Below are 24,876 nucleotides of genomic sequence, written 5' to 3'. Positions count from 1 at the left end.
CTTATGACAAAACAAGTACCACACCCTTAGCATTGTCCATGCTTGAATAGACTTAAGGAGCATCACTTCACTCTGGGGTACAATGTCTTCCTTAACTATGAAAAGAAGGACCAGGCTTTCTGAGAGCCAAGGACTGTTTTGCATGTGCTGGGGACTGTAGTCTTGGAGTCTGCCAGTCATGGGACTGGTTAGATGGCCACCATGTCTTTGGTTCAGAAGAGTCAGTTTAAATCCACCTAACCTGTGCCTTTCCACAGACCCTTTAGGGCTCCCAGGAACAATGTAGCTACATCCCTATCTCCCCTAGAAAATAATAGGCCAGATAATAATAGGCCAGATCTACAAGCATAAAGTCCAGATTGCCTTTCACAGCAGAGGGATGGGAACTGAGGGACAAGCATGTTGGACTGCAAGAGATGGAGACCCAGCTTGGGGTTACAGGTGGCCCTGCTGGTGTGAATCTGGGCTGAGGCTCCTGTCTTGCATGCATGTAGCTGACATTCAGGGGATGTAACTGGGCCTGGACAAAGCCATGTTCTTTCCTGAGCTGTTTACACTGAAGCCTGTAGGTTTCCATGGAGATCTAGAGAGAGAAAGTGAAGATGTGGTAGAGTTGCCAGGGAATCTCATTCTGTGTTCTGGTCATCTTACTTCTCTTTGGTCCTCTCCAGTGACCCTTGCTTGTCCACAGACCCTGAAGAAAAATCCCTGGCTCACCTTGATGATGAGCCTATGGACTTTGGTAGCTCCTGCTACCTCTTGTCTAACACCTTTGTCCCCAGACCTTGCCTGTCATGGGCCAAAAGTTGCCTCCCTCTCTGACAGTAGTGTTGCCCATAGGCATGACTTTCCCATCCATCCTCCAGCCCAGATATCCTAAGCCATCAGCCCACCAGCCAAATCTGGTCTGCAGATGTGTTTTGTTTGTTTTGTAGTGCTTACATTTTTTTCAATTTACTGCCAACATTTAAAAATCAGATTTCTCATAAAATCCCTGAACTCTGGCTTCTCTTGGAAAGTTGGAAGATCTGACCACACTGGTCCAGCAATCCCACATGGCAACAATCAATGGGGTTGCATAATGGGCTGAACTCTGCAGAGGCAGGTGCTCTGTGGTTTGCCACAATCCCACCATTCCCTAATCATCTTTCACACCCATTCTCTGTCACCCTGATGCATAACTTCCCTGGCTCCCAACTTCCTTCACTCTAACACACAGAGTCTCTAGCACCTGTGTGTAGCATAGCATGCCATGCTCTGGCTCTGGGTAGGGGTGGCGGGGAGGACACTGAGAAAGCAGATCAGAAACACACTGGATGTTCTTGCATGTGAGTGCTATGTCCCTGCACATGTGTTGACATCAGCATAGGTCCTCACCGCCCCAGTCACCCCAGCAGATGGGACCATATATTGTTATTAACCTCTCTGAATCAAAGGAGTCATTGTATTTTCCTGAGATGTGCTAGCACATTGAAGAATTGCTTACCTTACATCTTTTTTTAAAATATGGTTTCATTATGATTCTCCTATATCAACCTCCCACATTTAGGAATTGTAAGTACATACTACCAATCTGACATTATTTATGAAAGGTGAAGCTCCCCCCTCTCCACCTTCCTCCACAGTTCTTCCCAAACCAAGCTGAATTCTGTGTGGAAAAGGGCAAGGACAGGGCACGAAGTCCCTTGTACTCCTTCTTTCTGCTTCTCTCTGCTAGCTCCTAAAGAATATTTGTATTCTTCTCTTTCTTTTTTCTCTTTCTCTTCTCTCTGTGTGTGCATTGCACGTGTGTGTGTGTGTGTGTGTGTGTGTGTGTGTGTGTGTGTGTGTGTGTGTGTGTGTGTGTGTGTGTGTGTGTGTGTGTGTACTGGGGCTTAAATTTGGGGCCTCGTACTCTTGCTTGGCTTTTTTCACTCAAGGCTGGCACTCTACCACTTCAGCCACATTTCCATTTTTGGCTTTTGCTATTTAATTGGAGGTAACAATCTCACGGACTTTCATGCCTGGGCTGGCTTCAAATCCTCAATCCTCAGCCTTCTGAGTAGCTAGGATTACAGGTGTGAGCCACTGGTGCTTAGCTTTTCTCTTCCTTTGAGGATTTTCTTTCTTTGATTTCCAATTAACCTTAGTTTTCTGATTGGTTCCGTACCCCCAGCTTGGCCCTTACAAGATCCAGCTCTGCTGGCCTGGTTCACTTTTCCATCCATTCATTTTAGTTCATTTGGTCAAATGGGCAAACTAATGAGGCCTGGTGAGCCTCACAAGCATGGGCTTGTGAGCTGCTCTGTCTTACCAGATGGCTCTTCTGTAGGTTCAGACTGAGGTCTCAAGGGAGCTAGTACCCTGGTAACGGGGCATGCATTTATCCCAGTCAGTGGAAACCACACACAGCATCCAGCCCAGGCAGATGGCAGAGGCATGTGACATTTGGTTGGTACTCAAAGCCCCTTCACATCCATTATTAGAAATCACAATCAGTTCAACATCACGACAGCTCTGTGGATCACTAGATCCTCTGCCCTTTCACAGTTGAGGACTAGAGGTCAAAGGAATCAACAACAGCTTGCTGAGACACTTAGTCCATCTCACTGTGCACTGGGGGAACCTGGCCCTTCCTGCCACCTTCACCTGCCTCCTGCTGACTGGCCAGGATGGCCATCTTCCTCAAGAACGCCACCCAACTACTTCAGAACTCATGATTGATCTTGAGAGCTGGTTCATTTGCTTCTCTCTTTTGTCTTTGCAGTGATGGGAGACTTGTGGCCAGATGCTTCAGGTAATGGGTCAGCATTGGGCCCCCAGAATGGGTCTGAGGGACTACCTAGGGTTCTGGGACTCCCTAAATGAATGTCTCTGCCTCTCTTTTCTTTAGTCGATGACACAGTTTGCAGACTTTATATCTGTGAATTCTCCTACTTCTGAACTTTATTTGCAATGGGGAAATCAGTACTCACAACACTTGGTCAGACATGTGAAAGCAACAAAAACCACAGTCACCTCACTCCTATGTTCCCAGTCTAGGCAGTGTTTCAACTCCCAGACTATGCATGGCATTCTTAGGCTCTACTTAAGTGCTATAGGGGTGTTTTTATTGTTATTGTTTTTGTTTTTTTCCTTTGGTGGCTTTGTGATTTTTCATTGGTGGGTTTTATAGTGCTGTTGGTTGGGAATTCCTTGGGAAGGGATTAATAATAGATACATAATAAGGTATCTTTAAACAGACACATAAAGCAAAGATCTGAATCAGTTATTTGATGGACATATGAGTGGTGCCAGGCCCAACACTGTGTGTAACCTACTAAAGACAGAACTTTGTTGTATACAACGGCGCATTTTTCTTCCCTAGGAGCAAAGACTCAGTGTTTGTTAATGGTGTTCACAGCAACTTTCTAGAGCATAACATCTGTGAAGGATGAAAATCAACTAGCTCTTCTCTCTCTAGGATACAAAGCATCTGAGGGTTCCATTTTGTCCTGGGTGTCCCTCCTCTTTGCCCATGTTAGAACACTGGGAGGGAACACTGAGGCAGAGGATGGGGCTGGGAGTACAGCTCTCTCATCATGGCCATGGATCACATGGTGACCACAGACCAAGTATTTCACCTCCCCCAGCCCCATTTGTCCTCATCTGTTGAAAATATCAGCAAGGATAATGTTGTAATGTTACCTCAGAGAGGCAGTAGATATGAATTGAGATCATATAAGTGAGTGTTGGTCCATCTAACTCAGGTCGCCTTACCTAGTCATATTTGTAAAGTATCTGCTAAAAGCATCTCTATGGACATAAACAAGATGTTAGCATGGTCTTTGAGGAACAAATCGAACTGAAGAGGTGACACCCTGGCTTGCAAAGAATTGCAAGGCACAATGTGGCTCAGGCTGGAAGCTCCATGAGGCAGGGTCTAGGTCTAGTCTGTTTTTCTCTCCATGACACTGATACAGTGCTGATCCAGAGAGGTATCCTGTAGAAGCTTGTTGAATGGGAGAGGGGGGATTGAGACCTGAATAAGTACAGGGCCATGAAAGAGCTGTAAAGGGCGCCCAGGGAAGGGCCTCATGGAATAGGCTGAGGTAGGCCTGGAAAGGTCATGGGAGGGGCATGACATGAGGGAAGTGGCTACCTTCCTCATCAAGTCTCTGAGAACTGACCAGGGCTCTTTCTCCATCTCTGTCATGTGTGTCCCGTCACCTAACCAATGCTGCTAATTGCCCCTGTTCTCCCTCCCAATGCCCTGCCACCCTCCAGAATGTCATCTCTTCTTGCCTGGAGAACAGTGTCAGAGTCCCACAGCTTCACATCCTCCATCCTCTTCCTTCCCATCTTCCTACACCTCCAGAAAACTGGGAGCTGTTCCTGTCTAGGGACACATCCATGAAGACGAGGGCGCTTACATTTCAGCTGGTGTGGGAGAGACAGGCCATAACCTCATAAGCAAGGAAATGAGATCACTGCTGGTCAGGCTCAGTGAGCCTATAAATGGGGGTTGAAAAGACCGAAGCTCTCTCCTAGGCATGCTGCTTTTGGTCCAGTTTTTGCCCTCGGCATTTCAGGGAAGTATTTCACCAGTGTTCCATTGTTCTGTGGTCCCCCACTGCTCTCTCCTGCCATCCCGTTCTCCAACACGTGAAGACTTTGGGTTCCACTTTCCCTGATGGCTCTCTCACCCTGACCACTTCAGAAATCAGTGTTCTAGAAGCTTCTAGAAGTCCATATAAAGAAGAATTCCCTGAGGGATTCTGAAGAGTAGTTGTTTCCCTTCAGTTTCCCAGAACCCAAAAGAACCAAACCCTTGTTTTGGGGTGTGGTTGCTCAGGCGACAGTTGTTTCTGCTATTTCTGTGAGGCTGAGAGTGACCACTGCTTTCTGTTCGCCTTCCCCTCTCTCCTTTGCTCTCCTGAGTGAAACTGGGATGTGTTCTCATACCACACTAACATATTGGCTATGGGGTAGGACAGAGACAAGCTATCATTCTGTGAGTTCAGGCCAGCTCTGGGTTGAGAAAGGTTAGGGCACAGCAGGTTGGGGTCTGAGGATAACTCCATTTGGAGGAGACAGAAAAGGATACAAGAGCTTGGGACCAGATGTGATAGCCCAGCACTCAAGAGGCTGAAGTGGGAGTTCTAGGCTAGCCTGGGCTACACAGTGGGTTCAAAGTCAGCTTGAGCTATATAGTAAGAACTTGTCTCAAAGAACCAGTAGCTGCTGATAAAGCTAAGTGATAGAGTAATTGGTTCAATTCCCAACACTGCACCATAATACAAACAAGCAAGTAAAATGATACAAGAGATTGATCCCTCCTAAGCTGACATGAAGAAGAAAAATCAGGAAGGCTATAAAAAAACCCCGGTTTTTAGAACCCAGGGTTAATAAAGAATTGGAGGTTTGAAGGAGAGCTTGATTAAGAAGTTTCCCATGAGCCTCTGCAAATTCTAAGTCTCAGGGAGTAGGAGGGTTGGGTCTCAGCAGAGCCACCAGACACAGGCTGAGAGAAGGTGCCGACAGGCCCCTCTGGTTCTTACCGGTGACCCTCCCTATTGCTTCCATCTTGCCAAGGTGTGGACTCATTGTGGTTGTTTTAATCCCTGTGGCCAGAGCAGAAAACCAGAAGAAAAGGCTGGACTGCAGCTTTCCCATCTGCATAAACACAGCTATGTTTCTCGCCCATTGCAAAGAGGTTTCTCTGGCAACTCTGTGCATGTGTGCGTGCGCATACACTCACGTAGGTGTACACCACCAAGTGTAAAGCACAGGCTCTCAGGCAAAATGTATGCTGTATCCTCATTGTTCTTCTTAAAATCTTTGTACCTCAAGTATGAAATAAATATTTTGAGTAAAATTTGGGAACTACCAAGACTACGTAAGAAGTGAAACTCATCTCAAAACCTGCAGCCATTAGCCTGGATATTTCTATCAGTATTTCCCTATGAGTTTCCAACATGCATTCATGAGAATGCAAAATCACACTGAATTCTATTGGCATCGTATTGGGTACTATTTCTTAGCCTGTTTTGTTTTGTTTTGTTGTGTTGTGTTTTGCCTTACAGTATGATTTTTCACTTAGTAAATTCCAAAAACTGTTTAGGAGGTCATATTGTTTTCTGTTACATCACATTATATCATAATTTATTTTGCCACTCCCCTGTTAGGGATATAATTGTTATATAGTCTTACGCATTCATTTATGGATGCACATATGTATGTGTTCTGTTTTGAAATGGATCTCGACCTTCAATTCTCAATCCTCCTAGTTTCCTAAGTCCTGGGATTACAGGTATGTGCTACACAGCTGGACACAAGTCTTCTTTTATCATATATATAGAAAAGATGACTATCATTGTCTTTGTTGCCAATGAACTCAGTACAAATGCCTAGAAGTCATATATTGCCTGTTTAAAAGATTTTGATATAGGAAGTGGCGCTGTAGCTCAAGTGGTAGAGCGCTCGCCTTGAGCTGAAGAGCTGAGGGACAGTGCCCAGGCCCAGAGTTCAAGCCCCATGACCGACAAAAAAAAAAAAAAAGATTTTGATATAGCTTGCAAAGTTACTAAATAAAATGTTACCAACTTAAAATGCTCCCCCACCACGTGTGTAAGAATTCCCATCTTACATAGCACTTGCCAATATTAAATCATTTCATTAACTAATCTGGCAGCAATCATTTAACTCATTTTCCCTTTCCCTTCTGTAGCATTTTGCAATTTGGCATAGCTATAAAAGTTACTTGGCATGGAATCACTTAAGATTACACACTGATCACCATAGTAATTGCCTTGTTTGTTCCTAAATCAACCTTTTAAAGGGCTTTTGCCCTTTCATTCTGTTTTTTTTTCCTTAATGAATAATTAAAACTTCAGACACATAGTTACGTTTTGCAGTTAGTTTTCAAACAGTGGTGTGCAGGTGGTTTGTTGTTGGCCTTTCCTGGACAGCTGCACAGATGTACCTGTCCAGTTGTGAGGTAGAGGACTGGACAAGGCATGGCTTCCAGAGTCAGATTGGCCCACCTGGGAACACAAATTCAATCCTTGACTAGTGGGGGACCTATACAGCTTGTTCACTTACTCATGGACCTCAATTTTCTTTTCTGTTAAAAGAAAGGAATAAGATTAGTGAAATCTGTCTCTGTATAACTAATGTAAGCTATGAGAGAAAGAGAAAGAAAGAGAATATAATTTTGGTTATTCATAGGATTCTTGTGCATATTACTTAGAACCCTGCAAATTAAAATAACGTCCTGAGGACAAGACTCAGGCAATGCCATCCCTACCAATCAAGCTTCCGTTAGGCCCCAGCTCCAGACACACCAGGCTCCGTTTTTTCTTCCTCAGGAAAGAAATCTTCAGTTTTCGTTTGTTTGTAATCTTCCTAGGATAGATACTCCCTTATCAGTTACGCTCAAGTCAAATGTCAACTATGCAGAGAGACCTACTTTGGGCCCCATTCTCCATAAAACTGTTAAAACTGTTACAAGTGCTTAATCCTTCCAGGAAATGTCATTGTTTGTACTAATCCCCCACCTACCCTACCTAGTAAACCCCAGGCACCATGAAGGTCTTTAGGAGGTAGTGGTTGTTCACCCTGAGGACCACAGCAGTGTACTGCTGGATCAGATGCTTAGCCAAGTCAGTGAGTGGGTGTAAATGGTTTTAGAATTGTATGCTGGAGATAATTCTGTTTTCTTGAAGTGAAGTAATTTTATGCTAGATTTGTGGGGGGTGGAAGGGTTAGGTAGCAGGGCTTGAACTCAGAGCTTTGTGCTTGTTAGGCTGGCACTCTACCAGTTGAGACATGCCTCTAGCCTTTCTTGCTGGTTATTTTGAAGATGGATTCTAGATTTTTCTGTCTAGGCTGGCTGTGAACTGCCATCCCCCAGATGTCAGCTTTCTGAGGAATTAGGATCACTGTGAGTCAGTCATGACTTCATGAATTTACCATACTGTGTGATCAAGCAAGGTTGCTTTACTCACCTGGAGAGAATTCCAACTTCTCCATTCAGTGTGTGTGCTCTCAGCCTCAGTTTCCCTGAATATAAAATGGGACCAGTCCCCTTTGCATGTGTCAACTTGGAGATTCAATAGGTTACATGGGATGCACTTTCAAAAAATCTATAGATAAAGAATGGCAGCTGTTGTGTTTTAAGTAAACCTGAAGAGAGCTGGGTGCAGGTGGCTCATGCCTGTAATCCTAGCTATTCAAGAGGCTAAAATCTGAGGATTGCAGTTCAAAGCCAACCCAGGCAGGAATGTCTATGAGACTCTTATCTCTAATTAACCACCAGAAAACTAGAAGTGGCACTCACAGTAGTAGAGCACTAGCCTTGAGTGAAAAAGCTCAGGGACTACACCCAGGCCCTGAGTTCAAGCCCCAAGACCAGCACATACACACACACACACACACACACACACACACACACACATACAGAGAGAGAGAGAGAGAGAGAGAGAGAGAGAGAGAGAGAGAAAGAGAAAGAGAGAGAGAGAGAGAGAGAGAGAGAGAGAGAGAGAGAGAGAGAGAGAGAGAGAGAGAGAGAATGAAGGGAGCCAGATGCTAGTGGCTCATCCTTGTAATCCTAGCTACTCAAGAGGCTAAGATCAGAAGATCTCAGTTCAAAGCCTGCCAGTCTGGAAAGTCCCTGAGTCTCTTCATCTCCAAATTTGCTAATAAAAAAGCTCTAAATGGAGGTGTGGTTCAAGTGGTAAAGCTCCGCCCTTGAGCCAAAAAGCCAAGCACAAGCATGAGGTTCTGAGTTCAAGCCTCAGGTCTGGCACAAAAGATTTTTTTTTAAAAAGGAAGGAATAATTTTTTTTTTGGTCTGGTTGTAGGGCTTGAACTCTGGCCTGGGCGCTGTCCCTCAGCTCTTCAGCTCAAGGCTAGCGCTCTACCACTTGAGCCACAGCACCACTTCCAGCTTTTTTTCTTTTTGCTTATGTGGTGCTGAGTAATCGAACCCAGGGCCTCATGCATGCAAGGCAAGTGCTCTACCACTGAGCCACCTTCCCAGCCCAAGGAAGGAATAATTAAAATAACATTTTTGTCCATATCCTTGAATATTCACAAGACTTGTTCAAATGAACAAATTGATGTATGGCACAAGAACCTATCCTCCTGGGCTTTGGAAAATCCCATCTCTTCCTGCCTAGTTATCTCTGATGTATTCTGTTAATATTTTGTTGATTAGGTAAAGGGGCGTTGTGTGTACACCAGTGTCTCCTATGATGCATATCATTAAGGTACTTTTTGTTGGAAGCGGAAGAAATTTGAGCTTTCCCAAAGAAAAGCAGCTTGCTCTCAAAGTTGCTAACAGATTGCTTCTTAATTGAACTTGGGAGGTGAATTATATGGTGAATTAGAAAAAAGAACAACTCTGAATTTAGTGAATTGTTCCATAAAGGAAACTGTGGGATTGAATTGCAAATGCTGGATAGAAACATTTCAGCAGGCTCCCTGAATCACTGGCCTGGCCTGGCCCCCTGTGTATCAGGGAGAGCTTGGACAGCCCCGGAGCTCTTTCAAGGCTTGGAGGGCTTTCTTTCCCAGAGACCAGCTGTAAGCCTGGGTTTCTTATGCAAAGGAGATGTTTGAATGAACCGTGTGATTAATGAAATCTACAAGATCCTTGCTTATCCTCTCATCTATTTGTAGATAGATAGATAGATAGATAGATAGATAGATAGATAGATAGATAGATAGATAGATAGATAGATAGATAGATAGATTTGTCTTGTAATCATTCCTCAGGAAAAATACATCCCATACTGCGAATGTATCCCCTCTTCCCCAGCCTTTGTCTGAATCAAGCTATTCTCTCTCTTCTTTGTTCTAGGACCCATGGTCACAGTTATAGCCTGAGTTTCTCCTGTCTTTCTAGTTTTTTTTAAGTAAACAGGAACACTTTTGCATCCCATTTACAGGTATGGTGTGGCTTTTCCAGCTCTACATCTGTAGCTCCTCGTGAGCTTGGGCGATGAGGCCTGCTCTCCCAGGGTTCTGAGTAGCTATGCTTAACCTTTTTTTTTTTTTTTAATGTGTTGTGACCGTGTCTCTTGGCTCTGAACTCTTATCCTCCAAGTTCTGGGATTATATGTGTTTGCAGCTTCTCAGGGCTTCCAAGTTCAACTTTGCTACTCTTTGTATAAGAAGTCCCTATGCCACTGGGTATGCCCGAGACCAATCAAATCAGACTTCTGAGTATTGAAGCTCAGGCCTTAATACTTTTTAAAGGACTTCCCAGATCATTCAAAATTGCAGCCAAGGTTGAAAGCCAGTTTTCCAAGAATAGCTGCCTCCCTCTCCAGAAAAACTAATAAAGACATTTTTTTTTCCAACAGTTAAGCTGCACTAGAAGCAGCTGAGTTTTTTTAAAAGTACAATCTATCTGGACCATTCATTCATTCATTTGCCACCCATCAACATATGTTATTGGGCACCTGCTATGTACAGAGCCTGGATGCTGGGTATTCGGGTTCTCTTCCTTCAAGCTGAGCAAATATAAAAATTAGGCTGTGGGAAATCCACTGAACATAATAAAGGAGACCCCATACCTTGTGACCAAGGCTGTGAAGAGTTTATAGACTGGGGGAATGCAGTGGAGAAGGATTTATAACCAAAGAGGAGCAGAGGCTCCCAATGGAAGTAGGATTGGGCCAAGTAAAGAAGTAGTTTTGGCTTGGGAGTGTGCATCCAGGAAAGGAAAAGAAAAGAAAAATCTAAGCATTATGGATGGTTCCTTTCTGAGGAGTCTGGATCTGGAAGGAGCAGATGAGGCCCACCACCCCAAGGTCCCTAGAAGAGGATCCTAGCTGGGCCATACTGCTAAGGGCCTATCAGTTGTCTTAGGAGTAGGAATTCTTCCCCAAGGGCCATAGGGACCGGGAATTGTTTTCTTTGTTGTTGTTGTTGTTGTTTTTTTTGGGGGGGGGGTTCCGTTGTGGGGCCTGAACTCTGGTCCTGGGCGCTGTCCCTCAGCTCTTCAGCTCAAGGCTAGCGCTCTACCACTTGAGCCACAGTGCCACTTCTGGCTTTTTTTCTTTTTGCTTATGTGGTGCTGAGGAATTGAACCCAGGGCCTCAGGCATGCAAGGCAAGCACTCTACCACTGAGCCACCTTCCCAGCCCTGGGAAGGGTTTTCATCAGGGGAGCAGCCAAAGAACACCAACCAACTTCAGGTCTAATGGGGTCTGACGCTCTGAAACTGTCAGCTTTGCAGCTTCGAGGTAAAAAGAGTCTTACTACCTGATGATGAGGGCAGAGGTAAGATTGGGTTCCTAACTGTGTTCTCTCACAGACCTGGACACTATCCCTCTGTGGCCCTCAGGAACTGCTGGCTTCTACCGGGCTCTTCACTTGCTCTTGTTTATTCCTTGGCCTGAGACTGCTGAGAAGGATGGTGGGTTCCACACAGCGTCCCCTCCAGCTGTTTTCCTTATTAACCCCTCTGGACCCTTAGGACAGGCAAATCTCCTTGCCCTTGTTCCCTAAGAAGAGGTGTTCTGGGGTCTTTATGAGGCCACAAACTTCCAGGTCAGGAAAGTGCTTGGACTTGTTATTAGAACTGGGTCAATCCTTGATTGGCCTTTGGCAAACATTGGTTCTTTCAGTTATGTCCAGGAACTGGGAGTTATCTGGTCTTCCCCAATTCCAGAACTTTGCAACTATTCAAAATCAAAGCAAAACAAATCTCTCTGTCTCTGTCTCTCTCTGTCTCTGTCTCTCTCTGTCTCTCTGTCTCTGTCTCTGTCTCTGTCTCTCTGTCTCTCTGTCTCTCTGTCTCTCTCTGTCTCTCTCTCTCTCTCTCTCTCTCTCTCTCTCACACACACACACACACACACACACACACACATTTGCCCGCTTCAGCATGACTCCCTCCAGTACAGCCATGTGCCATTCCAGCTCACCTGGAACCAGGATTGGGCCCAGGTACAACACCCCCCCCCACTTTTGCAGGAATTAAGCAAGACTTAACTTGCCAACCATCCATGCTGGGCTTCCATTTATATGGAATCTTATTTCAGAGCTCAGCAACTCTGTCCCCTCCTGCTTACTATTAATAATCCCTGTCACATACAAAGCTGTGCAGATACAAAATACCTCTTATATCCCCTAAATCTTATCTAGATCACTCAGAGTGAATGCCAAAGTCCTAAAAATGGCAGCAAGATCCCCAACGAGCTATCTCTGTAGCCACTTGCCCATGACCTCGTTGCCTCCCATTCTTTCCCTCCTTCATTCCATTCCTGTCCTACCCCAGCCTATACTCGGCCAGGAACATACCCACCCTAGACCCTTTGCACTTGCTATGCTGTCCATCCTTTGTACTAGCTGTGCTGTCCGTTTGAATGCTCCTCTCCAGATGGCAGACTTTTCCTCTCTCTTTTCAGAGAAATGAAATGGCAGCCCCTCATCCCTAGCATTCCTTGGTCTCCTCACTCTCACTTATTTCTCTCATAACACTTATGAGCAACCAACTTGTTTGTTGCCTCTTTGTTTATGATGTCTTCCTCTTCCTTCCATCAGAATATAATTTCTATGAGGTCAGGGTAGAGTTTCTTCTGTGTTGTATCCCGGAAAGCAGAAACAATGTCTGGCCTGTAGCAGGTGTTGGATAAATATTTGTTAAATGAACGCATGCCTAAACAAACCCATTACCTCATCTGGTCCTCACAACGGCCCATTTAACAGATGGAGGATGCTAACGCCCAAGTTCTCATCCATCTCTGTGTAGCGGAGAGGAGCCTCCTGCAGCTCACTTTCCCGTCACAGATGGCACATTCCTCTGCTGCCGAACCATGTCACACCATCAGGATTTCCCCTGACCTTTAGCCTGAGAGGAAATGATATTGCAACTGGAAGAATACCCGAGGGCCAGGAGCTGGCAGCCCAGTCCCCAGCAGCTGCAGGGAGTGTATGAGTGGATTCTGAGTTGGCCAGAAAGGCAGCAGAAGGAGCAGGATGCAGTGGGGGAGCCTCCTGTTATTAGGAGGGGACCTGTCTACAGGAGGCCTGGCAGCTGCAGCCCCTGCAGAGCCACCAGAGGGAAGAAGGCACCCTGGGGAGTTGGTACAGGGGCCATTTGCTATCTCCAGTCATGTTGGGGCCACATTGGGTTCTGGGTAGGGGTTCTGACGAGGAGACCATGTCCTGAGCACCCAGTGTCCCCTCAGGGGACCAGCAGCCCTGGACTAGTCACCTTGTTTTCTCTTTTGTAAAATTTGTAAAATAATTTTGTAAAATTATTTGCCACATGGATGGAGCTCTGGGGGTCGGGGGGTGTTGTCATTGTGGATTTGGAGAAATTATGGTGGTTTTGTGCATGTATGTATGTATGTGTGTGTGCGTGCACGCACGCATATGTGCACATGTCAGTGCTACTGGGGCTTGAACTCAGAGCCTGAGAGCTGTCCCTGAGCTTTATTTGCTCAAGGCTGGTGCTTTGCTACTTGATCCACAACTCCAATTCTGGCCTTTTGCTGGTTAATTAGATAAAAGAATCTCACAGACTTTTCTGACTGGGCTGCCTTCAAACTGCAACCCTCAGATCTCAGCCTCCTGAGTAGCTAAGATGACAGGGGTGAGCACCAGCACCCAGCAAGCCCTCTTGTCTTACGTTTTAACCCCAGAGTTGCCTTCACAGAGGCTGTCCCCCCCCACTATGCTCTCAGTGCTTCCATTCCCACCCCCTCACACTGTGATCTGCATAGCATTTTCTTCTTTAAAATCATTTTATAAGCACATATGAAATGTTCAAGCAGGGTTTCATTGTGATATTTCCATGCATGCATATCGTGCCCTTTAATCACATTCACCCCTTCTAGTTCTTTCTTATCCCCCTCTTTCCCATCTCCCTTTTAACCTCGCAAGACACTTTAAGTGGATTTTATCATGACATTTTCATGCATGCATACAACACACTTTGAGCACATTCTGCCCTGTCATCTGTCCTTTCCCACTTCCTGCCCCCTAGTATCCTCTCACTTTCATGGCCTTTTTGTTGATTATGTCTAGATTGCACCTATGAAAGGAAGCACGTGACATTTGACTTTCCTAGTCTGGTGTATATTACTTACTGTGATAATCTTGTTTCATCATTTTTTTCCTACAGATGGCATCATTTTATTCTTAATGACTGAATAGTATTCTATTGTGTTATCTGTACTATACTTTCTTTATCTGTCCATCTTCTGATGGACACTAGGCACTAGGTTCCATGACTGGTCATTGTGCACAGTGCATGGTAATCATGGGTATTCAGCGGTCCTCTAGAACATGTTCTGAGCCTGTACTCATCTGTTCACTTGTTTTCTCTCTTGCTGTTTCCAACCCATCTCCCCGTTTAAAACATACACGTGTTGGGCAGGCACAGCACGAGCAGGGTCTTCTTCACAGCTGGATCCATGATGCTTGCAGCTGTATTGGACACAGCAGAACTAACAAAGGCTTGCTGGTTGGCATTCCCCCGGTGGAGACAAATGTGGACACGTGTAGATGGTGGCCACTGACAGCCCATATGAGCCTGGCTCTTCTCAGAGGGCACACTGTCTGCAGAGTCCAGTTTATGAATGAAACCCAGCAATTTCCTAAAGGAGACTCTCCCCCTAGAGGACACCAGGGTGCCTTGCCAGTGCCCAGAGCATCAGGGCAGCAGTTGTCCAGTTCGTCACACATCCAGCTGCAGCAACACTGTCTCCTACCCTCGGGGGCCCCAGGCCAGCAGCTGCCTCTTTGCATTTAGTCTTGTAGGAATGTTGAGGAAGCTGACTTTGGGCTCGTTTGTTGACTTGGAAAGTTCATTCTGAGTACCCTTGGCCAATCAAGAATAATATTTTCATTGATTTATGAATGGTGTATGTGATTATTTAAAAAAAACAAACCTTGGCATCTAAACCAGGGCCCAGAACACCATAGGTGTTAGCAAATGGTAGCTAGACAAATTCTGCTGGTCCATAGTGACTCTGCTTGTGGTGGGCTTGCCCCTTGTTTTTGATGCTGCTGTGAAGCTTTGTCTTCATCCCCTTTTCTCCTCTTCTTCTAGGTGGGCTGGAAGAGCATGCGTCTGAGAACTGGCTAAACACAACAGCTTCAGCTTCGAACACCAGCAGCCAGGCAGCTAGAAAGGGTATGTATATGAGGCCCTCCCAAGTCTCTGAGTACCTTTTATCTATTTGTTCATCATGGCAAAATACAGACAAGCCAAAAGCTTGCCATTTTAACTTTTTTTTTTGAGACAACATCTCACTTTGTAGCCCAAGCTGGCCTCAAACTCATAATCTTCCTGCCTCAGCCTTCCAAGTGCTGGGATTATAGGTATGCACCACTATACCCACTTATCTCTTACAAATGTTTTAAAGTACGTCATTTAGTGGCATTAAGTACATTTACAATGCTGTGTGACCATCCGCACTATCTATTGCCAAAATTTTCTGTCACTCTAAGAGACCCTCCCGTACTCATTGATCAGTTATTCACTGTCCCCTGCTCATAGTCCTTGGCAGCTCTTTTTTTTGTTGTTTTGTTTTTGTTTTTGTTTTTTGCCAGTTATGGGGCCTGAACTTGGCCCGGGCTCTGTTCCTCAGCTCTTCAGCTCAAGGCGAGTGCTCTACAACTTGAGCAACAGTGCCACTTCTGGCTTTTTCTGTTTATGTGGTGCTGAGGAATCGAACCCAGGGCCTCATGCATGCAAGGCAAGCACTCTACCACTGAGCCACCTTCCCAGTCCCCTGGCAGCTCTTTTTTTTCTTTTTTGGGGGGTCCAGTCGTGGAGCCTGAACTCTGGGCCTGGGCGCTGTCCCTCAGCATTTCAGCTCAAGGCTAGTGCTCTACCACTTGAGCCACAGCGCCACTTCCGGCTTATTTCTTTTTGCTTATGTGGTTCTGAGGAATCGAACCCAGGGCCTCATGCATGCAAGGCAAGTGCTCTACCACTGAGCCACCTTCCCAGCCCCCCTGGCAGCTTTTTTGAGCCTCAGTTTAAGCAACTGAGTCAGTGGGCACAAGAAAAGTGTTTTTCTTTGGTGGAATGGAGCAGCTTGTTGCCAGAAAATAAAAGAAAGAGGAGTTTGGGGGAGGGGTGTCATTTGTTGCTTAGGGATTCAGGTAAACTCTGGTAAAAACCAACTTTATGAATGTCAGGTCAATTCTGCTTTTCTGGTTTGAGTCATCTCCCAGGAATCTGGCTTGTGAGTTGAAGCTTCTGAAGGTCTGAGAGGAGAGAAGGTAAAGACTGGAGAACAAGGCGGCTTGGTGAAGGAGAGAGACTGGTGGGCATGGAGGAAGACACAGCTAGGCAGGAGCTGGGGATTGTGTGAACTAGAGACCCGTGGGCTGCGAAGGGAAGAAGGAAGGATGGTGGCTGTTGTTTGCAGGCAAGGACCACCTGTCATTTGGAGCCTGTCCAGAATGACCCTGGGGCCATAAAGGCTCAGACATAAATGTGTGCAGTCCGCCAATCCTAAGAGCTTCTAGCTTGGCAGTCACTGAAGTGTCTTGTTTTTGGAGAAGCTTTTCCCGTTCACAGTGATTTATGGCCACAGGACTTTGTCTCACCTCTGCAGGAATTAAGGGTAGCACATGGCAGTAATGTTCCTTCTATGTAAGGTTAACTGTTGAGCAAAAGAATAATATGTGTGTGTGTGTGTGTGTGTGTGTGTGTGTGTGTGTGTGTGTGTGTGAGCACTAAGGCATAAACTCAGGGTGTGGATGCTCCCCCTTAGCTCTTTTGCTCAAGGCTAGTACTCTGTTACTTGGACGACACCTCTACTTCTAGTTTTTGCTGGCTAATTGAAATAAGAATCTCATGAACTTTTCTGCCCAGTCTGACTTCAAATTGTGATTCTCAGATCTCAGCCTCTTGAGTAACTAAGATTACAGATATGACCCACTGGCACCCAGTAAGAATAATGTTTAAATATCAGAATCCTATGGTCACATATGGCTACAGACAAGCAGTAGTTGATGGTAAAAATGGACTCCAGGCTGTGGGCATGAAGCCAGAGGGGTTGGTTATTTCACTGCAGTGATATGCATACCACATCTTATTCTTCCTCCACTATTTATATTATTTATTGTTGCACAGACCACCCTTGAACTTTACTTTAAATGATGCCTTGTTATCTTTTATGATTCTGTGGGCTACCTAACCCGAGTGGTATCTCTTCATCCTGCGGTCACTCATTTGACTGCATTGGCCTCACAACTAGATTGGATGAAGGGTCCCACAGTAGCATGACTCACCCCTGGTGACCAGTATGCCTTCACCTGGCGCTGACCCCTCATTACTGTCTTGCCTGAGACTTGCTCCAGCATGGTGTCTGCTTCCTCAGAAGGAAGAAGCAGAAAATGCCAGTCCTGAACCAAACAACTACTTCTGCCACCATCAAAACAAGCCAAAGGGCCAGCCCCAAGCTCAAAGAAAAGGAAGTAGATGCTATGGTAGGAAGACTCGGCATGAATTCGCAGACAAGTAGCCATATCTGGAGACTAGTATTTCATCTTACTTCCTCACCATCAATTGCTGTTATCAGAGTTTAAGTATATATATCAGGCCTGAGGCTATCAAGTAACCCAACCAACTAAACTGAGAGAGTCACACACATTTGGGATTGAGCCCTGGCCCAACCATTTGATAGCTGTCACTGGATGAGTTATCCAATTTCCCATAAGAGGCTTGGAAGAATTAGAAATAATATTTACATGAAGCCATGCCAAGACTGTAAAGGTGCTCAGTGAATATAGCTCTTTCCCTTCTTTCTCTCCACCTTCACTTCCAAGACTGACACTCCACAGCACTGAGAGCACATCATCCACCTCTGGACTGGGATTCCACAGCTGTTCAACAGCTGCACAGAAACACAGTCACAAAAGAAGGACCGGAAGGAATGAGGCTGCAGTCCATTAAAATTCGGCCTCTAGCTGGGTTACGTACAGGACACGCATTGGCAACAAAAGGCCTTAAACTTTTTAAGGCAGATGATAATGATGCTCTCCCCATACCCACACACCTCTGAGGCTGGCAAGATTCATAGTGTGCAGTCCCCCAGCTGGGTCTGTTGGTTTGAAGGGGATAATAATGTCAAGTCCAGGCCGATGCGTCCACTCTGTATTATTTAGCAGCACACCAGCAGCTGTTTGAGCATCCAAGGCAAGCCAGAGGAGGAAGAAGACCCCAGCGGTGCAGCAAGGACAGACTTGTGATGCTCTTTCCTCCATCCTTCCTGTCTTTTCCATGCTATACCTTTGGGACACTCTTGGACACCAGCTTGGGGTGCCTCTTGTTTTGGTTTAAATTAAAGATAATGTGTGTGGGTCTCAGATTCCTCTTTAATTGCAACCTGCCCTTCTTCCACCACCCCAGAACAAGAGACCGCCCAAGCAGGAGAAAGGAGGGGGAGCTCAAGGCCTGCTCATTTCAGCAGAGATTTATTTCCTGGCATTATGTGGCTCCCTTCAGCCCTGACGGTGGGATTTGTGTTTGCAGCTTTGGGGAGGGGTGAATTTCAGAACTGCTCCCTCAGTAGCCCCAGCATGGCCTTTGGTGAAAGGACCCTCTTCCCTAAAGCCGGGCTCTCAGAACACATTTGGGGTTGTAATGGGGTTAATGAAATGGGGTGTGTAACTGCTCCATGGATGAAGCTGTGACTGGAGCGAGACTGAATTCTAGAAGCATATTCATAAAAGAGAATGGGCTTTCCACTTTTAGATACAGGCCCTAAGGCTTTGGGTGCAAAAGCAAAGAATAATGGAATCTGACAACTAACCTGTCACCCTCCAGTGTTACTGGTGGCAGTTATTTGGGTATAACCACTCACTTGAGCCCCTTGTTTTAATCTGTCCTGAGAACAGACCTTCATGGTGCTAACTGCTGCTCTCCAGCAGCCTTACCCTGAGCTTCCTTACCCTGAGCATTTGCTTTCATTGCCAGATATAGTGTTCCTCTCACAGCCATGCAGCAGGAAGTCAGGCTCCGAGGCCCAAGTGGTTTGTCCAAAGCTACACAGGTAGCTTAAGCTTAAATTCCCCTGTCCCTAACCCCTTCATTTTAACCTTTCATCTGTATCACTTGCTCCTCAACATCACCAAGTTTTGTCATTGACGGTAAGCTTTAAAAACTGCAGCTGCCAAACTCTACTCTATGCAGTTGGGGCATAATCTCTGGACAAGGGGAAGAAACCAAGACTTTTTTTGCCAGTCCTGGGGCTCAAACTCTGGGCTGGGATGCAATCCCTGAGCTCCTTTGTGTTCAAGGTTAGCACTCTACCACTTGAGCCATAGCACCACTTTGAGCTTTTTCTGTGATTAATTGGAGATGAGTCTGACAGACTTTCCTATCTGGGCTGGATTCTAACTGGGATCCTCAGATCTCAGCCTCCTGAGTAGCCAGGATTACAGGCATGAGCCACTAGTGACCAGGACTTTTTTCTAAAGCTCCCCAATTTGATTCTTTTTTTTTTTTTTTTTTAGTACTATTACTGGGGCTTGAACTTGAGCCTAGGTGCAATTCCTTAACTTTTTGCTCAAGGCTGGCCCTTTATTACTTGAGCCACAGCTTCACTAATGGCTTTTTGGGTGGCTACCTGGAGATAAGAATGTCATGGACTTTCTTGCCCAGGATGGCTTTGAACCGAGATCCTAGAACTCAGCTTCCTAAGTAGCTAGGATTAGAAGCATGAGCCAGTGGCTCCCAGTTCCCACTTTAATTTTAATGTGCAGCCAGATTTAAAAGCCATTGTGGAGAATAATCTATAGTTCTTCCTTTCACTAAGGCGCTGTTCTTTAGTCCTTCAGGATTGTGGCAGGCAAGGTGCACATTTTCCCATCACTCAAGGGTGAGGATTTTACAGATGGCTGCACAGTCACAGTATTTCCTTCCGGTGCGGGAATGAACAGTTGCCTAATCTAAAAATTGCAGTTCCTCGCTTGAGAGGGCTGGGTCAGGCCTGGTTCTGTTTATGACACGTCTGTGCCTTCAGCTGGAAATGGAACGTTGGATAGCAATGGCTGCTCTGCTCCTTCATGGAAGACAGGGTCCATCCTCAGAGCCAGGGAATTTAAATGTGTTCTATCCTTCCACTCTACCCCTAGCGTGGTAAATCCTTTCAGACGCCCCTGAGCTCCTCTTCAAATGCAAGACTCTTGGCCATAATAAATAATTACATCCTTCTATTTGGACTCCAATTCCAGATAGTAGTAATCCAAGAAAATCCAATAATGACAGTTGCATTAAGATCCTTCTTCCAGGCTAAGCAGAACATCTGTTTAGACATATTTTTAATCGGCAAATGCTTCCTGTGTTGAGTCCTCGGCAAATTAAATTTCTCACTGGACCGAAGGGGAAGCTGTCATTCAATAATCCATCTCTGGAAATTACACCCCAGTCTCTTTCCAGGTGCACTTAAGATTTTCCCATGCTGTCTCGGCTGCATAAAAGCAGCCCTTACAATGCTAGGTCACATGTATATATAGCACAGCTTTTGGGAGCAACATGGGATGTCTTACTGTTATTCCCTCGAATAGAGAAGTATTTTTGCCCATTCTCCAAAGGAGAATTGGCAGCAGAGGAAAATTAAGAGACTTGTTGAAAACCATATGGGAAATGAATAACAAACTTCCACTTGCTACATCTCTGCCTGTGATTACTTAAGACACAATTCTCAGGATGTAAACATTAAGGCTTTCGTTGCTGCCAACATTTTAGAGAGGTTTCTGCCACAGAATTGTTTGGACTGTTGGGCTGTTTATTTTTAGAATAGCTTGTCCATTCTCTAATTCATTCATCCAAATTACAAAAATATTGAGCGCGCACCACTCGTCAGGCACTGAGCCGTGTATGGAGCGCAGCGCTAGACAAGCCGGCCGTGGTTCCTGCCCCCGTGGAGATTTCAGTCCACTTGAACAGTTGAAATCCCAAGGCAATGGATTTTAGGGCTGGCATCACAAATTAGAATATTCATAAGGGCATGTAAATGAGCAAATGAGCTGGATGGAGCAGTGAAACCTGGGAGAGAGGGTCTGACAAATGGCAGAACAGGGACCATGTGGAGCAGATGCCCCTTCACTTTGGCGGGTTGTACCATAGTGGGAGCTGGGCTGACTTTCACCATTTATCAAGAAAATTTAAATTAGTTCGTGAAATCTCTTGACTTTTAAAATTTGGCTTCTAGAGTGAGATTAAAAAAAAAAACATACTGTGAGCCAAAAGTGTCCAAGCCAAACAAAACACATCTGTGGGTTGGGTTGATCCCAAGACTGCAAGTGTATGACTTCTGTTCTAGAAATTCCAGCAGTAAAACAATTAATTTCAGGTTTAAAAGTGTATTACATTCGAACTTTCTAGATCCGCCAACCAACTGAACTGGTAGGAACCCTTTCTGCAAGCATAGAAATGGTGTGTGTGTGGGGGGGGGGGGCGTGTAGAAATATTCTTTCCCTGCTCTAAATTATAAACACAGTTGAGGTCAAAGGAAAGAGGGTAAATGGCCAGGATTAGGAATGAACAGGGAATGTTAGCTCATAGAAGTAAATGTCAGGTGATAGAGCATCCAGGCAGGTACTGAAATTGGATTGTGACTTAAGAGGTCAGGAGCTGTAATCTTAATGCCTACGGAGGTTCAGGAGCTGCGCTTTAATCCCATGTGAAACACGAAGCAAAGACTGAAACCTCACATGAAATAGATGCCCTCAAAGGAGATGCTCAGAGGACAGGAAAAAGATGCTGCTATCCATCCCGGGCTGTAAGGGCAAGCTCTCCTTTACCATACACTCAATCCCAAAGCTTTTTCCACACGCAGACATAAAATCATACTTTCTCTATGTGGAAACTCCAGACTGAGAAGCTAACACAAAATTGATCTGGAATCATAGAATCCCACAACCCTTATTAGCATACAAAATACAATTGCATCCATGAGCCAAAGCACACAGCACTTGCCTAAAAATGAACTTAGGACCCCAAAAGTTAGTCCCTGGAGGAGAACTGGCAGACACAATAAATTGGAAAAAATGGTATCTCAGTGGAATGACAATGAATATGACTGAAATGAGTCTTGAGCCAAAGGAAGAAGTTGAAATTATAATGGGGGAAAAGAGATACTGTGGAAAAAGCACTAGCTGCATTTCAACAACTAATAACTATATTCATTGAAACTGAAATCAGAAAAATAATATATTGAATACAGTTAATGAGGGAAAAAAAGGGAAGTAGAAAATCCTTGCACATCATTCATCTAAATCTCAACACTGAGAGAAAAGACATAAAAATGTGGGGGGGGGGGAGGCAAAGCAACATGGAGGCTCTAGAATGAATATCCAAAATGTATAATCAATAGCAATTCTAGAATGTGAGAGGACTCCCATACAAAGACTGGAAAGAGGTCTATAATCTGATTGATGAATTAGACTTTTCCAGAATTGAAGGAAGATGTAGAACTTCTAGAAGAAAGAATGGTACTGATTGGCCTCCCAAAATGAGAAGTAAAATAAATGCATATACAGATAATCATAAAAAGATATCTCTTGTTGACAAAGATGAAGGTGACAAGGCATAATGGGTGGGGAAGGCACGCTATCTTTGAAGAGCTGAGAGAAAGGTATCTGTCAATCTAAACTGACAGATATTGCATATTCCTCCATGCATTGCTTTGGAAAAGGGAGGATAAGACAGGTACAGGTAGACTGAATTTATTGCCATCATAGACGAGTCTGAGAAGATATACTTCCACACAGGAGAAATGGAAAGCAGGAAGTAACAGTGAGCAAGAAAATGGATGGATTTGAAGGGAATCAACATTCAACAAAACCATTGACAATAAAAGACTAGAGTAGAAATTTTAAAGGAAGTCAATACAAAATAAAAATTTCAAGTTTTGAGCGTTGTAAAAAAATGTAAGTGTTATTGTAATGGTGATATAGAGGGGTTACAGTTATGTAAGTCAGGTAGAGAGGACATGTCTTTTTGGACAATGTCATCCCTTCCCTCACACTCTCCCAGTTTTCCCCTCCCATCTCACCCACAAATTATATAGTTCGTTTTCTTTTTTAAAAATGATTTTATTTATTTTTTGTGTATTTATGTGATACCAAGGAATTGAACCTAGGGCCTCATCCACGATAGATAAGCACTCGGCCACTAAGCCATATTCCCAGCCCAGTATAGTTCATTTTCAACATAGTGCCCAGGGAGTACCATTACTGCATTTGTTCATCCTTTGTTCCTCCATTTCTGTGCCTCCCCTTCTACTCCCAGAGACATAAATGAACATGCAGAACAAAAAGAGAAAGAAAAAAAAACAGCAAAAAAGAAAAGAACCTCCTGTTTTAATTTTCTGGAATTAATTTTGATAAATATTATTTTGTATGATCAGATGCACTTAGGTATTATGCCTTTCTGTTTCTCTCCTAAGAGTATCCTCCTTTGGTCTCACTCTGTGTGTGTGTGTGTGTGTGTGTGTGTGTGTGAGAGAGAGAGAGAGAGAGAGAGAGAGAGAGAGAGAGAGAGAGAGAGAGAGAGAGAGAGAGAGAGAGAGAGAGAGAGAAAGAGAGAGAAATTGTGTATTTCTCAAAATAAGACTAGAAGACGAGAGATTCTGTTTTCTTCACATCTATATTCCATTTCACCAATTCTTTATACTTTGTTGGACCAAGTATAACATTAAAAAATTAAAGGCAGCTGGGCACCGTCTGTAATCCTAGCTACTCAGGAGGCTGAGATCTGAGGATCACAGTTCAAAGCCAGCCCAGGCAGAAAAGTGCATGAGACTCTTATCTCCAATAAACCACTAGAAAACTGGAAGTGGCATTGTGGCTCAAACCATAGAGCGCTCACCTTGAGCTGAAGAGTGCAGGGACAACGCCCAAGCCCAGCGTTCAAGCCCCACAACCGAAAAAAATATAAAATTAAATTAAATTAATTAATTAATTAAAGGCAATGCTAAAGAATAGAAAGGGAGAACTGGGTCTGTGGTTTGTGCCTCTAATCTCAGAAGATATCAGGAAGATCACATTTCAAGGCCAGTCTGGCAAAAAGGAAAGAGGAGGATAGCCTAGAGTCCCAATATTCAATGCAAGGACACCAGCCCAATGACCTAACTTCCTCTACTTGGCTCTACCCATTAGAGAAGTCTAACTACTAGAAAATAGTGCCACAGACTAGTGATCAAGGCTTACACAGGTGTACCTTTGGGGAATACTTAAGATCCATAACATAACAGGATGCTATTATGAAAGTAAAAAGAAAACACCATCTAGAGAATGTATTTGGGACTTATGTATCTGATTAAGGTTTGATTTTCATAGTATATAAAAAATAATTGTAACCAGAAAGAAGAGGATAAGGAGTAGACAAAGGATTTAAAGAAATATTTTTCCAAAGAAGATACACAGATGACCAAAGAGAACATGATGTGATGTTTAACATCATTAGTTACAAGGGAAATGCAAATAAAAATGACAACTCCACATCCATTAGGAAGATGATAATAAAAATTTGACAATAACAACTATTGGCAAGGAACCTTGTAGTGCATTTCTGGTGAGGCTGTGAAATAGGGAAACTGCTGTGGAAAACAATCTGGTAATTACCCAAAAGACTAAAACAAACTTACCATTTGACCTAGCAACATACCCAACCAAACTGAAATTTTATGCTCACCAAAAAATATGTACATGAATGCTTTTAGTAGTTTTATTCATAGGAGCCAAATAAAGGAGGAAACAACCAGTTGAGGTCTGTCCATATAATGGAATATTATTCAGCTGTCAAGTGGAATGAAGAACTGATTCATGTTACAATACGAATGAACGTGAAAAAAAAAGAACAAGATGCCAAATGAAAGGATCCAGACACAGGATGTGAGGTGTAATTCCATTCATATGAATGTCCAGAATAGA

At 44.4% G+C, this 24,876-nt stretch overlaps 1 protein-coding gene across 1 annotated transcript in view; it reads left to right on the top strand.

Moving 5' to 3' along the window:
* Positions 1-24,876, top strand: part of LOC138826172 (tolloid-like protein 2) — a 110,566-nt gene that overhangs the window by 33,860 nt on the left and 51,830 nt on the right. Inside the window, exon 3 of the mRNA XM_070021315.1 lies at positions 15,029-15,112. Within this exon, the coding sequence (XP_069877416.1) occupies positions 15,029-15,112 (84 nt within the window). The remainder of the gene's footprint in view (positions 1-15,028; positions 15,113-24,876) is intronic.

This window comes from Dipodomys merriami, unplaced genomic scaffold, assembly GCF_024711535.1.
Source record: "Dipodomys merriami isolate MVZ:Mamm:240054 unplaced genomic scaffold, mDipMer1.0.p SCAF_14, whole genome shotgun sequence".
NCBI classification, from domain to species: Eukaryota; Metazoa; Chordata; class Mammalia; order Rodentia; family Heteromyidae; genus Dipodomys; species Dipodomys merriami.
Note: the sequence above shows the minus strand (reverse complement) of the source record. Positions and strands in the feature narration are given on the sequence as shown.